The following is a 14,948-nucleotide window of genomic DNA, read 5'->3' as shown; positions in this document are numbered from 1 at the left end:
GAATGAACCATAACAGAACGTGATGAATGAGTAAACATGTTATGGTTCTTCAAAAATGTTGAACTGTATTTCAACATGTTTTATTTCTTTTTTTTAAGAAGTTAAATTAGTCCACCCAAATTGGTACCAGAGAGAATCGAATCTGGTACCTTGAGGAGGAGTACACTCCCAAGTCCCAAACCAATACCACTAGGCCAACCCAAGTGGGTTCACATGTTTTATTTCTTGAAAGTTAATGAGACCAATTTTTTAAGATGAAAACTTCTGGCATACTTAGCAACCCTAAACCCATAATGAGACCATCTTTTGAGAGTTCAATTTTGTGAGTATTTCAACTTAATTAACAACCCTACTGGCTACTAGTACTACCCAAGGATCCAACTCTTTTTGAAGATAGAATTCTTTAGTTCCAAATCTGGAAAAAGAAAAGGCAAATATGAAAGTGGTTGATTAAAATTAATAGGCATATATTATAGTTGACTCCAGCACTAAGAGACTTGAACTCTACATGGATGGAAAGAACTAAGCCAAAATGACCGATGACCTTTTTTTTTTACACTGATATTTATTTTTACTAAATTAATTATAGTATTATTTTTAATAAAGAAGGAAGGACTACGAGCTTAATCTTATCGTAAAGGCACCATTACTTGACATGCCTTGGAGACACGCCTTCTTTATCAAAGGAGGATTACCTCATTTTGAGGAAATTCTATCATTCCATCAAAGTATCGAAACAAAAGCATCAAATTGCAAAGTGGACATCCTAAGCAAGTCAAATGATTATGCCATGAGAATTCAACTCAAAAAGGTAAATTAAAATTCTTAGCTTTCAAACATCAATAAACGATAACTTTTATTTTATCCATCAATTGTGGTGATGGTAACTTATTATAAAAGAGCATGTAAGAAATTGAAGAGCACAAGACATAACTGTCAAACTGAATAGTGTGTTCTAAAGAAGAAAAAGGAAAAACACAATAAATACTTAGTCAAGTGAAAACCTAAACCCAAATATTTCTAAAAAAAATCACATTAAAAAAATATATGATTAACAGTTTCATCTTTCTCACAATCTCATGTATATAAAAGAGAGTCAGATTGTAAAATTTTACGTCAGGCCAAGTTGTCGTTAGATGAAATCTTATTGTTCAGAAGCCTTCACACAAATAGAGAAGCACTCAACGAGCTTCTTAGTGCCAAAAGATGACTGAATGGTCATCAACCTCCCACATGAGTCAGCATATGATATGTTTTGATAAGGTACACTTTCGTCGGGGTCAAGTTTCCAATCTCACTTACCTGACATATTGTCCTACAAAATACATTCTTTTTCTCCTAAGCATGAAGTCTCTTACGCCTCCTCTGTCATATGCCCTCCTCTCACCCTAGCTCAATCTACACATGTTTGCAACCCACACTAAATGGTTCTCAGCTAACTCAAAAAGTTTTTTAAATGTACAAGAGTTAGAGATTTGGAGGCAAGCCTTAGAAGAGTATGGTTTCCGCCTGAGTAGAAGTAAGACGAAGTATATGGAATGTAACTTCAGCAAAAGGAGCAGTAGGCTTACCTTGGAGGTGAAAGTTGGAGATCATACCATACCCCAAGAGTCATGTTAAAAGAGGTAGAGAAAGACCTAGGAAAACTATTAGAAAAACCATTAGAATTGATTTAGAGGTCAATGAGTTAGATCCAAATATGATTTATGATAGAATACTAGGCGTATAATTTGATCCACGTAGCCGACCCCGCTTAATGGGATAAGGCTTGATTGTTGTTGTTGTATTTGTTGCAAACGCCGACAAGTTTGATTGAGTTTGTACCCATCATATACTATATACTCATCCAATGCTATATCATATTTTCATATATATATATATAATCATAACAACTAAAATTCAGTAATTTTCCCCTAAAAAAATTCAGTAATTTTGTCCAAAAAAAACTAAAATTCAGTAATTAAATAAAAAAAAATTTGAAAGAGTAATTAAATAATTAACAACACATGAAAAATATGATTATATTTTACTCCAAAAAATAAAAAATAAAATCAGTTTTCAAATTTATTTAATATAAATTCTGTCAAAAACTGAACCAGTTAACACTTAACAGCGAGATAATCTTCTTCTCCTCCATATCTATCAAAAAGGTTAAAAACACGCGCGGGCGATGGAGTAATTTACAGTTTTTTCACCTTTTTTTTTTTCTTTCACTGTAACCGTTTTCCTACTACGCGCTCATAAGCACGTGGCACCGATCTCTATCACTTTCCTCTTCATACACTATAAATACACATTCTCCTCAATTTTCAACCCTTCTCTTTTCCACCATCATCACCAGAATCCCCAATTTCTCTAAACCCTAACCCTAATTTCATCCAAGTTCAATTGGAATATAGATCGAAGAAGGAAAATCAACGAAGAAGAGGAAAAGGAGGAGGAAATTGGATCGAATTCGAATTCGATAGTCAGCATCGGAAGAACGATGTCTGCTGCTGTGTGCGGAAGCAAGAGATCTTTCTTTGAAGAACAACTTCCTCCTTCTCCTCCTTTATCTAAGAGGCTTCGTTGTTCCTCTTCTACTTCTCCGATTCGTTTTCCAACTATTCCTTCTCTCTTTGATCAGCTCCGTAATCTCTTCCCTCATATGGACCAATTGGTACTAATTTTCCTTTTTCCATTTTTTGAATTTTGATTTATTAATTTATAGTATATATATAATGTATTTAATTTCATTTCATTTATAATATAATAATATGATTAATTTAATTTTGTTTTGTATTTTTTATATTATTTTATGTTTAGTTTAATGCATGGATTTGTTTATATTATTTGAATAGAGCATTTGATTGTTTAGTATTTACAGTTGTATCTGAGTTTAAGATGGTTAGATTGGTAATTGTTGTTTTTCTAACAAGGGTCTGTTTATGATTGATGATATGTTATTTTGAATTGAGCAACTGATTATGTTGGAAATGTGTAATTGTTGTTTTATTATTTGAATTTGGGTTTCTTCTAATGAATGATGATGACAAAAATAATTTGAATTGAGGAAATGATTGTTTAGTGTTTAAAGTTTTATTTGTGCTGAAGATGTTTTTTTTTATGAGGGTTTGTTTATGAATGATGATATGTTTATTTCAATGCTTGAATTTGTTTAGTTGTTATTTAATTTCGGGCTATTGCTAATCAACGATGACGACGGTGATGTATTTTTCTGGGATAGACGAATTTGTCGGTATATGATGATGATGACAATTTGAATTGAGTAATTGGTTATTTAGTGTTTATAGTTGTATCTGAGTTGAAGATGGTTAGATTAGATGGGTGATTGTTGTTTTCTAATAAGGTTATGTTTATGAATAATGATCTGTTGATTTGCATTGAGAAACTGATTGTTTGATATTTCTCGCTTTATCTAGAGTAGCAAAATCACCAATTTGCACTCTGAAATTGTAGGCGTCGGCCATTTACACCCCTGAAAGTTGCGAATAGGCAAAAAAGACCTGATTTTGAATGGTGTCGGGCAATTTGGTCCTTTTATTAACTTGTATGGACTAGTTTGACGGTAATTAAATAACGGATTTTTTTGCCTATTTGCAAATTTCAAGGTGGCAATTCAAAATCAGGTCTTTTTTGTCTACTTGCAAAGTTCAAGGTTTAAATGCCCGACGCCTACAACTTCAGGGGACGAATTGGGGATTAACTCTTGTATCTATCTATGTTGAAAATTAGTAATTGTTGTTTTTTTAATAAGGGTTTGTTTGTTTCTTATGAAGGGAAGAGGGTGAGAGGTATTTTTGATGGAGGGGGTGAGTAGGATTGAATTTGAATGAGATATTTTGTGTTTGGTTGAGCGGAATGAAAACAAATCTACTCTTTTTATTTAGTTCAGGAGGGTAATGAAAGAGATATTTGATGGAGGGAAAATACTACTACATTTTTATACTTTTATGCGACATTTAATGTAAGAATGTTTTCCCGTGTATTAATATTTTAATTTTCAGGTTCTTGAGAGAGCTCTCCAAGAATGTGACAACGATCTAGATGCTGCTATCAAGAGCCTGAATGAGCTTTACTTGGGAGCTGCAGGTGGGAATTCTGGAACTGCTGAAGAATCCGAGATTGATGTCAATGTGGATGCAGGTATGATTGGTGTTGGCAAATAAATGTTTGGCTAATTGGATGTGTTTGTTGACCATTTGGACTTTGGAGTTTTCATTTTGTTTCATATTTTGCGAAACAATGGTCTCAGATTTGGTAGTATTGGAAACAACAAAAAGTCATTTCCAATGTTTTCAATCTTGTAGCTGGAGGCATGTTTTCTATTCTAATGACATTTTCCCCTTTTATTTCTTTCATCCTCTTAGTAACCTATCTCTCTCTCTCTCTCTCTCTGCTGTTTCAGTCATGCGAGTTTTACTCCCTCTCTATTTACCACAAAAAAAAAAAAAAAAGCACATTCAGCTTTACACTTTTTGTAATAAATACCATCGACTCTCTCTCACCCCCACACACATGCACATTTTATATACACTCCTCTTTGGTCACACTTTTTTATTATTCAAATTGTGTCAAGTTTTCGCCTCATGAGCACATTACTAGTGTATTACTATTTTGTGATATGGACAAGGGCTGTGAAGTATAGGTAGTTGAGTTAAATGATCTGTTGACAAGTAATGGCTATTGAGAGTGAAGTCATCAACCGAGATATTGACACTTGACACGTGTTTGAAAAACTGTGCAGGTAAATTGGAGAATGATGGGAATGCTTCTGCTTCTGAGAATCAGTCTACTTTGAACAGCCTTCCTGCAGATGGAGCCGAATGGATTGACTTTTTTGTTCGAGAAATGATGGTTGCTACCAGTGTTGATGATGCTAGAGCCCGTGCTGCTAGAATGCTGGAGGTTCTCGAGAAATCAATCAGTGAACGGGCAAGGGCTGAGGCGACAGATGCTCTTCAGAAGGTATTTATGCTAGAATAATTTAAGATTCATGTTAAAACTGTTTTTCCTAGCAGGTCACAAGTGAATGTCCTTTGTGAAGAACAAGGATTGTTGAACTATCGGTAGGACAATATTGTATGTTTTGAGACTTGTTTGTTTGAGGAAGAATGTACTGTTGAGTGCTGGTTTAGTTGAGGTTGCTCAATTCTAATTCTTTTTTATTCTAATATCTAAGTTTAGTTTCACTAACTTATTTGTGAAGATAATACCGTGGGGAGAGGGTGGAGCAAACTTGCTTAGACAATCCTCACCTCACATCAGATAAGAGATGGCCTAAATATGTGTTTATAAGTGGGGGCAATCCTCACCTCACAAGCCAGTTTTGTAAGGATGAGTTAGGCCCAATTTCAACACTATTAATGGTTTAGGAGTAACTGTATTGTACTTTTGCCCTGTTATCCTCAGTTGAGTATGTATCTTAATCGCACAAGATGTTTAAATTTTCAGGAAAATTTGATGCTGAAGGAGCAAATCGAAGTGCTGATTAAGGAGAAAAATTCTTTTAAAAACGCATTTAGGATCCAGCACGAGCGTCTTTCTGATTATGATAATAAGAATCAAGAATTGCAGCATTTGAAGCAGTTGGCGTCTCAATACCAGGAGCAGATCAGAACTCTTGAGGTCTGATTTTACCTTATCCTTTTTTGTTCACTGTCAAATTGTTCACCCTTGGTTAAAAGGAGTCAATATTCCTTGTAACTTTGTGTGAATTTTTTAAAGATAGGATTCAATTTTGACACCGTTCTTTAACGGGATAGAAGGGAAAGAGTGATGTGACTACATAGGTATTAGAAACTACTTCATGATGATAATTTCAGAGGTTCATATTGATTCTCGGTTCTGAAGAACATTTGATAGGATACTAGTAGCTTGAAATGCATTGCTGTCAATCTGTCGTGTATTTCTCTCCCTTTGGGGCTGGGAGTTATTTTGGTAATCTGCAAGTACTATTTGTAGATTTAAAAGTGAGTGGGAAGTTTCCATTTGCTGGTCTTCTCTGAATCTCCTTCCTTTTGCCGGGCACTCAATTCTGCTTTGGTTGAAAACGAGGAGAGGCCAATGCTCAGTTATTGCATCTGATAAGAAATTAGTTTTACATATAAAATAAATTTGGTTCCTTGTTATATTCAGACAAGCAAATTAGTTAAGTGTGGGTGAAAAATCTAAACAAAAACAAATTCCAAGCTTCAGCTTTTGTACATTAAATATTGTTTTCATACATGCTGATGAATTCTGTATCTGTGTTTGTCAACAGATGAATAACTATGCTTTGGCAATGCATTTGAAGCAGGCTCAACAGAGCAACGGATTTCAAGGGCATTTCCCACCTGATATCTTCTAATTAAATCAATGTGTAGAATGCCATAATAAAGGCAGCAACTAGTTGCATCCAGTTAATTATGTTCTCTTTTTATCACGAAAAGGTCAAGCGTTGTTATAGTTTGTGTAGCTTCTGGTGCGAGCATGCTTTCTGTTTCTACTAGTCCAAGAGTGATTCTATCCCGTCAACCCGATATAGATAGAATTTGACAGATTCTTATCCATAAGTCATTCCCATATATATATTGCCTATTATTCCGCTTATATTTGTTGTCTCTACTGAGTACCCACAATGTTCAATATCAGTTTGATATTATCACTGTTGACTATTGGAAGTTTGATATGCAGACCTCAAATTTACTATGATATAGAGCTCATTTGTTAATGTTTAGCTTTTGTTTTCTTTTTGCGATTTTTTTCCTACCTTTTTAAAATCAAATATAAATTTAAGGGAGACGATACCTGATGGTATGTTTTGATTGGTGGTATATGATGGAATGGAACAGATTAGTTAGTTTTTGAAAAAAACGTCGTAACATTATTTCATACCCTTCCACGGGAACTGGTGTGGCTACTAAAATGTCCTCATAGTAATAGTTGTCTTGGACATGTTCACATGTACCATCTTCCTCTATTCTACACTGTGTTCATTCAACCCATTGTTAAATCTTATGTCGGGTGGAAGCCAATGCAGGCTGGGTTGAATGGCTAGATGATATTCCACATTAATGTTTGCATATGAATGTGTAAGACTTCAATCTTCTTTTTGAAGAATGTTGATGTTAACACTCGGTTATTACTTAGACAATCTGCTTTAAATGATGCTCCTTTTTTGGGAAATACTTGACCTCAAATTTGGGTGAAGTTCATTATATTTTATGTGATCAATGCACGATTCCAACTTACCATATGATGCGAACTCTTATATCTTGTTGTTGTCTTACCAAAATTTGGAAGTTTCAGACAACCATTGTAGAGGAGATGGTGATCAAGTGCAGAAAGTTCACATGATTAGTTGAAACGCTTTATCAAAGCTAAATAATATGGTTAGTTGTCAGTTGAAACACTTAATCAAAGCTAAATAATATGATTAGTTGTTTTCGAAATACAGTTTGATTGGTAGCTGTAAGGACAATAATATGTAGGGACCGAGTTTGAATTCTGGATTTTCCATTTCTCTGCACATACTTGAACTTAAGGGTAGGTAAGTATGGATGTGGTAGGTTTGATTAATTATCCTTAATGATAACATCCAGACTATATATATATATATATATATATATATATATATATATATATATATATATATATATATAATCTAGACTCCTACCTTTGAAAATTTTTACCCCGCTTTTGGTTTAAAACAAGAGGTTCCACTTTTAAATTTTGATGAAAATTATAGTGATCGAAAAATGGAGGGGTGGAGGTGGGGGGATGGGGATGCTGCTAGACCATCGTGATAGTCGGATGGGGGCCGTGAAGTCGTTGTTGCCAAGGTGGTGGATAAAGAATCGAAGTCATTGTTGCCAAGGTGGTGGATAAAGAACCGAGACTTTACCACTATTAGATTTAGAGAGAGAACGGTGAGAGGTAAGCGTATCCTAGTTATGGCAGCAACGAATCTCAGTGGAATAACGGCGACGGTCAAGAATTATCTTCTTGTTTGATTTTTTTTTTTTACGAAGTAAGGATTTTCTAAGATGGATAAACGAGTTTTTTTTTATGGAATTTGGAGTTTAGATATTTTTTTGTTACAATGACAACATCCTCTTTATGTTTATTAGGGACTAAATCAAAATTTGTTATATTTTTATGGTCGAAAAAACTTATTTAACTCAATTATATATTTTAGTATTAGTATAGAATTTGTAACCATTAAGAATAGTTGTGAACATTGAAAAATTTCAATATATCTTGAGGTGAAGTATGTTAGGATTCTCTCATTAACAGATGAACGTCTCATTCTGAAGTATGTGACAAATGGCACGATTCTTTTAGTCCAAATGACTAACCTAAAGTATAGATTAGGCTCTCTAGGAATTACTCACACTTAAGTGAATTTGTATAAAAGACTTGAAAAAATGGGACAATTCTTTTAGTCCAAATGACTAACCTACAGTACAAACCAAGCTTTCTAGGGATTTACTCACACTGAAGTGAACCTCTATAAAAAAAACTTGAAAGTAAGAATACCATTACGTATTGCATCAATGGATGTGTGTCTATTAAACTTACTATGCTATAATGTGAAGACTATGATTGTAAGAGAGTATAATATGTATCGAGAGAACTTTTCTATTCTTAGCACACTAAGTATGTCCTATATTCTATGTTATAAATTTTTACAATTTACTATGTCTTGGGTGATGTTTTCATATGAATGTTAACATTGAAAAGCTGGTGAGTATATCAAGATCGTTCTTCAGCTGTGTAATGCAACATGTCGTGGCTCTGTCAATTAACAGTCAAAGTCCTAGAATCAGGAATTACTATTCAATTATGCGCGCGCGCACACACATATACAGGGGGCATATCACATGAGAATGATAATTATATGTGAGAATGATGAGAATAAGCAGGAACCATCAGATTAAAAAGAAGGGCTGAGATTAAATCACAAGTTAAGTGACCCATGTGCCAATCATGTGCCATTCTCACTCACGCGTTCCAACTTCTTGGCTAACCCTTTTTCTTCCTTCAAACACTACACCTGTTTCTTCTTCCCTTCACCTTCAACTTCAATCATCTTTCCGGCCGCCAGTCCTCCCCGGCGTGAAACTTGCAACCCCCTACCAGTTCCGATACAAAGAGAGTATCGTCTATGTTTATGAAGTTTCCGGAATCAGACTCAGATTCAATCGGAAATCCTTCTAAAATCTGTTTTACTGGTGTTACAAATCATGATTTAAAGGGTTAATTGATTAATTAGTAAAAACGAGATATTTTATCGATTAATACAACACAACGTGATGATAATTTGAGAGAAGTAGAGTTCCTTGTTGTACATGTTTTGTTCAGTTCATCTTTTAGGTTAAGGTTAATCAAAACAATTAAAGGTTTATTTTAAAAATTTAATGTTCGTTTTGTTTTTATTGTTGGAACAGGTTTATTTTAAAAATTTAATGTTCGTTTTGTTTTTATCGTTGGAACTGGTAATGAAGGGTGACGGACAGGGCCGGCCCTAGGCATAGGCCGGGAGTGCGACGGCCTAGGGCCCATGCCTGTAGGGGGCCCTAATTTTTTATTTATCCGTGGGGGTGTGTATAGCAAGAACAGGATTTAGTGGGGTTTATATAGTAAAATATATCTACAGACAGGCCCGAAACATTGACATTAAAGGCTGGGCTGAAGTCTATTATTTTTTGGCCCTTTTGATGCAATTTGTTATATATACCTCATATAAAACAAAGCTTTCTATTTACACCCTCCCAAATAAAAAATTGGACCCTTTGTTCCTACTAATGTGCCAAGATATTTGTGATATTTTTTTTGGGGCCCTTTGTTCCTAATAATGTGTCTTACTAATAATATTTGTGATATTTCTTATCCAGAAAATTGAAAGAATCTTCACAACTAAACAAATTATATTTTAGTCGAATGGGCCTAATAGAAAAATTTCAATCTACTTCGCAAGAGCAATTGTCCTCTAATTCTATGGTATTTTGTTTAGTTTTGGTTTCTATGTAGTATTTAATTTATTTGAATATGTTTTCCTAAAAAAACTTTAATCTTGCAGTGAAAAGAAAAGAAAAAAAACAAAATGAAGCGCTAATAAAATCATAACAAGAAACTAAAAAAGTTTATGATGTATTATGTAAGGGGCCCTTTTCTCAAACTATGCCTAAGGCCCCTAAAATGCTAGGAACGGCCCTGGTGACGGATAGAAGAATTTGAAGTAAAAAGAGCAAGTTATTGAAAGCATGAAGCAGAACAAGAAAATCTGAAAATTAGAAACGTAAGGATTGAAGGAATGAAGTAAGTGAGAATGGCACATGGGTCACTTAACTTGTGATTTAATCTCAGCCCTTCTTTTTAATCTGATGGTTCCTGTTTATTCTCATCATTTTCACATATGATTACCATTCTCATGCGATATGCCCCCTATATATATATATATATAGATTTTTCTATCATGTGCAAATTTGCACATGTTAAGAAATTTAATATAGTAACTTTGCATTGGAACTTGAACATTTTGTATTAAATATATAACTTTTTGTTAAATAATTGTTGATTTCAATAAAAACTTACTACTTTTAGGTACCTTAACATGTGCAATATATATATATATATATATATATATATATATATATATATATATATATATATATATATATATATATATATATATATATATATATATATATAGAAATGTTTGTATTCTTTGAGTTTTAATTAAACTCGAATTTGAATCTTACACATACTAATAAATCATTTTTGTTTAAATTTGTTACCTTGTCTCACATGTTTTATGTGAGTTCATTTTTGTTAATATAATAGTCCTACAATTCATAAAATCAAAACATATTTTTTAATATAATTTGTTAAGCTCATACACTATTTATGATTATACAATTCATACAATTGTTTCACATGAATCAATTAAATATTTTTTATAAAAAAATATAATTACTTAATTGTTTTTTTGAACAATAAAATTACATAATTGTTATCATACAATAATTTCATTTTTGTGTTAATACAATATTTGTGAATTGTATACATGATCGTGCAATTTCAAACATACAAAATTTATGTATTTAACAGCTATATGGTCATACAACTCATGTATATGAATCGATCATGCAATATGTCAAGACTAAAAAAATTTTTTATAAATATTTGTCATAGTAGATGATCAATTTAAATATATGTTTCGTCACAATATAGTTATAATGAAATAGAAATCTAGACATTTTTTACATATTTGTAGTCATTTCATAGCATTTAAAAAGTTCTATATGATTTCTTTTTGTTTATTTCTGCTTGTTTCTTTTAAAGGGTCTAATAGAAGGAAAACAAACTTCCCCATGTATATGAAAAAATGTCTTTTATGACTAAAATTTAAATTGGAAGATAAACATGATACTATTGAATTAATATTATTTGTAGCAAGTATTAAATTTCTATTTTCTAGGTTTCAAATGTATTCTTTTGTTTTATTACAAACAACTAATATCATTTTGTCCAGATAATTTGTGTGAAGTGTTTAATTTTTTTGTTTTTTTTTTGTTTTTTGCAAACTAACATTCTAGAGAATAAAGCAACACATGGTTTTATTTGCTATCAAATTTTATTCATTTGGAGTTTTGATGTTGAGGTTTTTAACGAGGCAAATGATATTGGTTCTTGGAATTGTACCCTGAATTTTAGTCTAGCCCCTTTAAGTATTTTTTTTTCCTTTTTTATTTAATAATAATATTTGGGGGCTGCAAATAATATATGGTTATATTTAGGATGTCATCTCCATCATTTGATGTCTTTGCATCCCCATTTTGTTTTTTGCTTAAAAAAAAATACAACGCCAAATTTTGAAGTATGCTAAAAAATAATTTAAGTTTTTATTCAAGGAAACTTTTGTTTTAATTGAATATGGAAATGTTTTCTTCTTTTGGTGTGTGTACACACACATATATGGGTTGCTAACTTACTCCCACCTAAAAATATGAAAGAGAGTAAGTTAGCAAGTCTACTTCCACTTGCTTTTGACCAAATTACCCATTTACCACTATTTAAATCAATTTTTAGTAGAAGGGTAATTGTGTAACTTTCATTTAATTAGTTTTTTTTTTGAAGAAAAAAATCTTTTTTTATATCATACGATGGATTTATGAAGTTAACTACTGATATAATTTTTGGATAATGCTTAACTTTACGAAATATTGAGAGAAGAAACGCACGAAACATATTTTATCCGTTGATTTCAATGCCAACAACCACACGTGATTTGTGCCAAGCCAAAGGAGCAACTAAACTTTTTATTATTGGGTTAATTATGTTTTTGGTCCCTACAAAATTGCGACCTTGTAAGTTTAGTCCTTACTTAATTTTAATAGCATTTTTAATCCCTACAAAAAATTTCTGCACTCAATATTAGTCATTACTCAATTCAAATTTGTTTAATTTATGCTTAAACTCTTAAGTTTTTCAACAATTTTTTACGGGCGTGTTAAGAACATTATTAAAAGGTCCTCCGAAAAAAATGTCGCAAAAATCTGATTTCTACGTCCATATTTTTGTTACTTATATCTTAAACTTTTGTCGTTTTAAAAAATTCATATTTAATTTATTTCATGTTAAAAAATTATAGATTTTAGTAAATGAACCTTTCATAGTGTTCTAAACTTGTATAAAAAGAATCGTTAAAAATTTTAAGAGTTTAAGGATAATTAAACAAAATTTATTTTAGCAGGGACTCAAATTATAAGTAAATTTTTTTTTTGTAGGGACTAAAAATGCTATTAAAATTAAGTAAGAACTAAACTTACAAGGTCGCAATTTTGTAGGGACCAAAAACATAATTAACCCTTTATTATTTTATGTGATATTCTTGCATTTCTTGCTGTGTATTTTCGTAAGGAATAGCACCGCTCATAATTTTTTTTGTTACTAATACTTATATAATTTGATACTAGTATTTTAATTTTTTTAATTACCTGATTATAAAAAACAAGCTACGGTATCTTTAATATTAAGTTGCAGTATCTAATTAATTTCTAAAATTTTATTATTATTTTTTTAATAATGATGGAACCCCATTTAAAAAGAACATAAGCCATTGTCATGGAAAAAAAAAAAGAACATAAGTTGCATAAGTTTATTGAAACTACAAGTCTCATTTGATTTATTTACTGATCAAAGTAAACGAAGGGAACACCGAACACGCCACAATTGAGAAACGACACGGAAATCTCAGAAACAGTTACGGAATGTTTGTTTCAAAATAAAATTACTCAATCTTCCTTCACATAATTTTAAAAAAGTAACAAGTGGGTGTTTTGGTAAAAAAAAAAAAAAAAAACTTGCTAACTTACTCCTTCATGTGTTTGGGTGAGGGTGAGTTAGCAACCCCTATATATATACACACGCAACTCTATATCATGTAATTCATATAGAAATAGTTTGAAATACTAACACATTGTTTCCAATGCTTTCATATTTCGGGCATTTGACATGTTTCAATTTAGACAATTGTTGCGGAAGGGAAGATGAATTTGATTACTCGAATGGTGGAGGTTACCCATCATATAGAAGAAGTCATGTTTCTGAGAAAGTTTTCCATCTTTCCTACTCGAGGGGTATTACGATTACGTGAACCAACAAGTAAAGATATTTAGTTCCAATAATAGTTGCTTAATGTGTTTATTTAATTGTATATTTCTGGAATTATAGGAAAATTAGTTAGAAATGTTGTTCATTCACCATTATCAATCAAATCAATGAGAACAAACATATATTTAATATCTTTCGCTTATTGATCATTTACCATCCATTAACAAAGTTTACTTGGGCAAGTGTAACAAAACTATCAAAGTAATAATAAAATTCATATCCACGAGAATCGTTGTTGAATTTTACTCAGCAATTTCGTTAATTTAAAGGATATATTAAATTGGGGGTTGCCCTAGACAATTCATTTGATTGCATAAAAGTAATAAAAAGTGCGATTAAACTTGGTTTCTAATTTGCACATCTTCTCTCTCAACGTTCACGTAGTTTTAGGATGAATTAACACAATAGTAACAATCTGTTTTGAGAAAGATTAGAATTTGGAAGGAATCATATTTCACAATCTGTTTGTGCAAGGAGAAGAGAAATACAAGATGTTGTTTCCGTTGATTCATTCATCGTTTCTTCCATTTTCATTTTTTTTTCTTTTTTTAATCCAATTAATACACACTTGGCTTTTTTTTAATTAAAAAATTATCCATGTAGCATCCCACTCACTTAAGTGAGGTGCCACGTGTGCGTTGACTAGGTCAAAATTGGGCCAAGGGGCCAAAAGTGCTAAAGGGGGTAAACTTAAGGGGCTGATTTGTTACTGTTTTTTATAGGGGGTCAAAATCGCAAGTTCGTGATACTTATGGGGTCAAAATTGTAATTAGGCCTTAAATAAAATCTTATCTTATATAGCAAAACGAAAGATATTATATTACTCAATAACGACGCAACTTCTTCCATTCGCATCGAAGAAACTCTTTTTTCCGATCTTCATCACAAAACTTCCATCAAACCCTAAATCCCAAATTCTTCATCTCAAAAATCTTCTTTCTTCAAGATGGTGCTCGCAGATTTAGGAGGGAGCATCACGCGTGCTTTAAAGCAAATGAGTAATGCAGCAATCATCGATGAAAATGTATTGAACGAATGTCTCAATGAAATCACTCGTGCTCTTCTTCAATCTGATGTTCAATTTAAGCTTGTTAGAGATATGCAAACCAATATTAAGAAGATTGTTAATCTTGATGATCTTGTTGCTGGTCATAATAAACGGAGAATCATCCGACAAGTAACGCTTTTTCATCTTTCTCCAATATTTTATTTGGTTTATCAATGAAATTTTAGTATTGTATCAATTAATTGCGTGTTTGGTTATGCGGTGATAAAATAATTGATTTTTG

At 32.1% G+C, this 14,948-nt stretch overlaps 1 protein-coding gene across 1 annotated transcript; it reads left to right on the top strand.

The window, feature by feature from the left end:
* Positions 1-2,315: 2,315 nt before the first annotated feature.
* LOC146925939 (Ubiquitin system component Cue protein) lies at positions 2,316-6,718 on the top strand. Its single transcript, XM_085758379.1, has 5 exons — positions 2,316-2,659; positions 4,008-4,146; positions 4,748-4,968; positions 5,455-5,628; positions 6,263-6,718. The coding sequence occupies exons 1-5, from the start codon at positions 2,486-2,488 to the stop codon at positions 6,347-6,349; spliced, it is 795 nt and encodes a 264-aa protein (XP_085614505.1). The 5' UTR covers positions 2,316-2,485; the 3' UTR covers positions 6,350-6,718.
* Positions 6,719-14,948: the final 8,230 nt, after the last annotated feature.

The sequence above is a fragment of the Medicago sativa genome, chromosome 4 (assembly GCF_051527215.1).
Source record: "Medicago sativa cultivar Bolivia chromosome 4, Bolivia_mono, whole genome shotgun sequence".
NCBI lineage: Eukaryota > Viridiplantae > Streptophyta > Magnoliopsida > Fabales > Fabaceae > Medicago > Medicago sativa.
The sequence above is the reverse complement of the archived record's forward strand: the minus strand, read 5'-3'. Positions and strand labels throughout refer to the sequence as shown.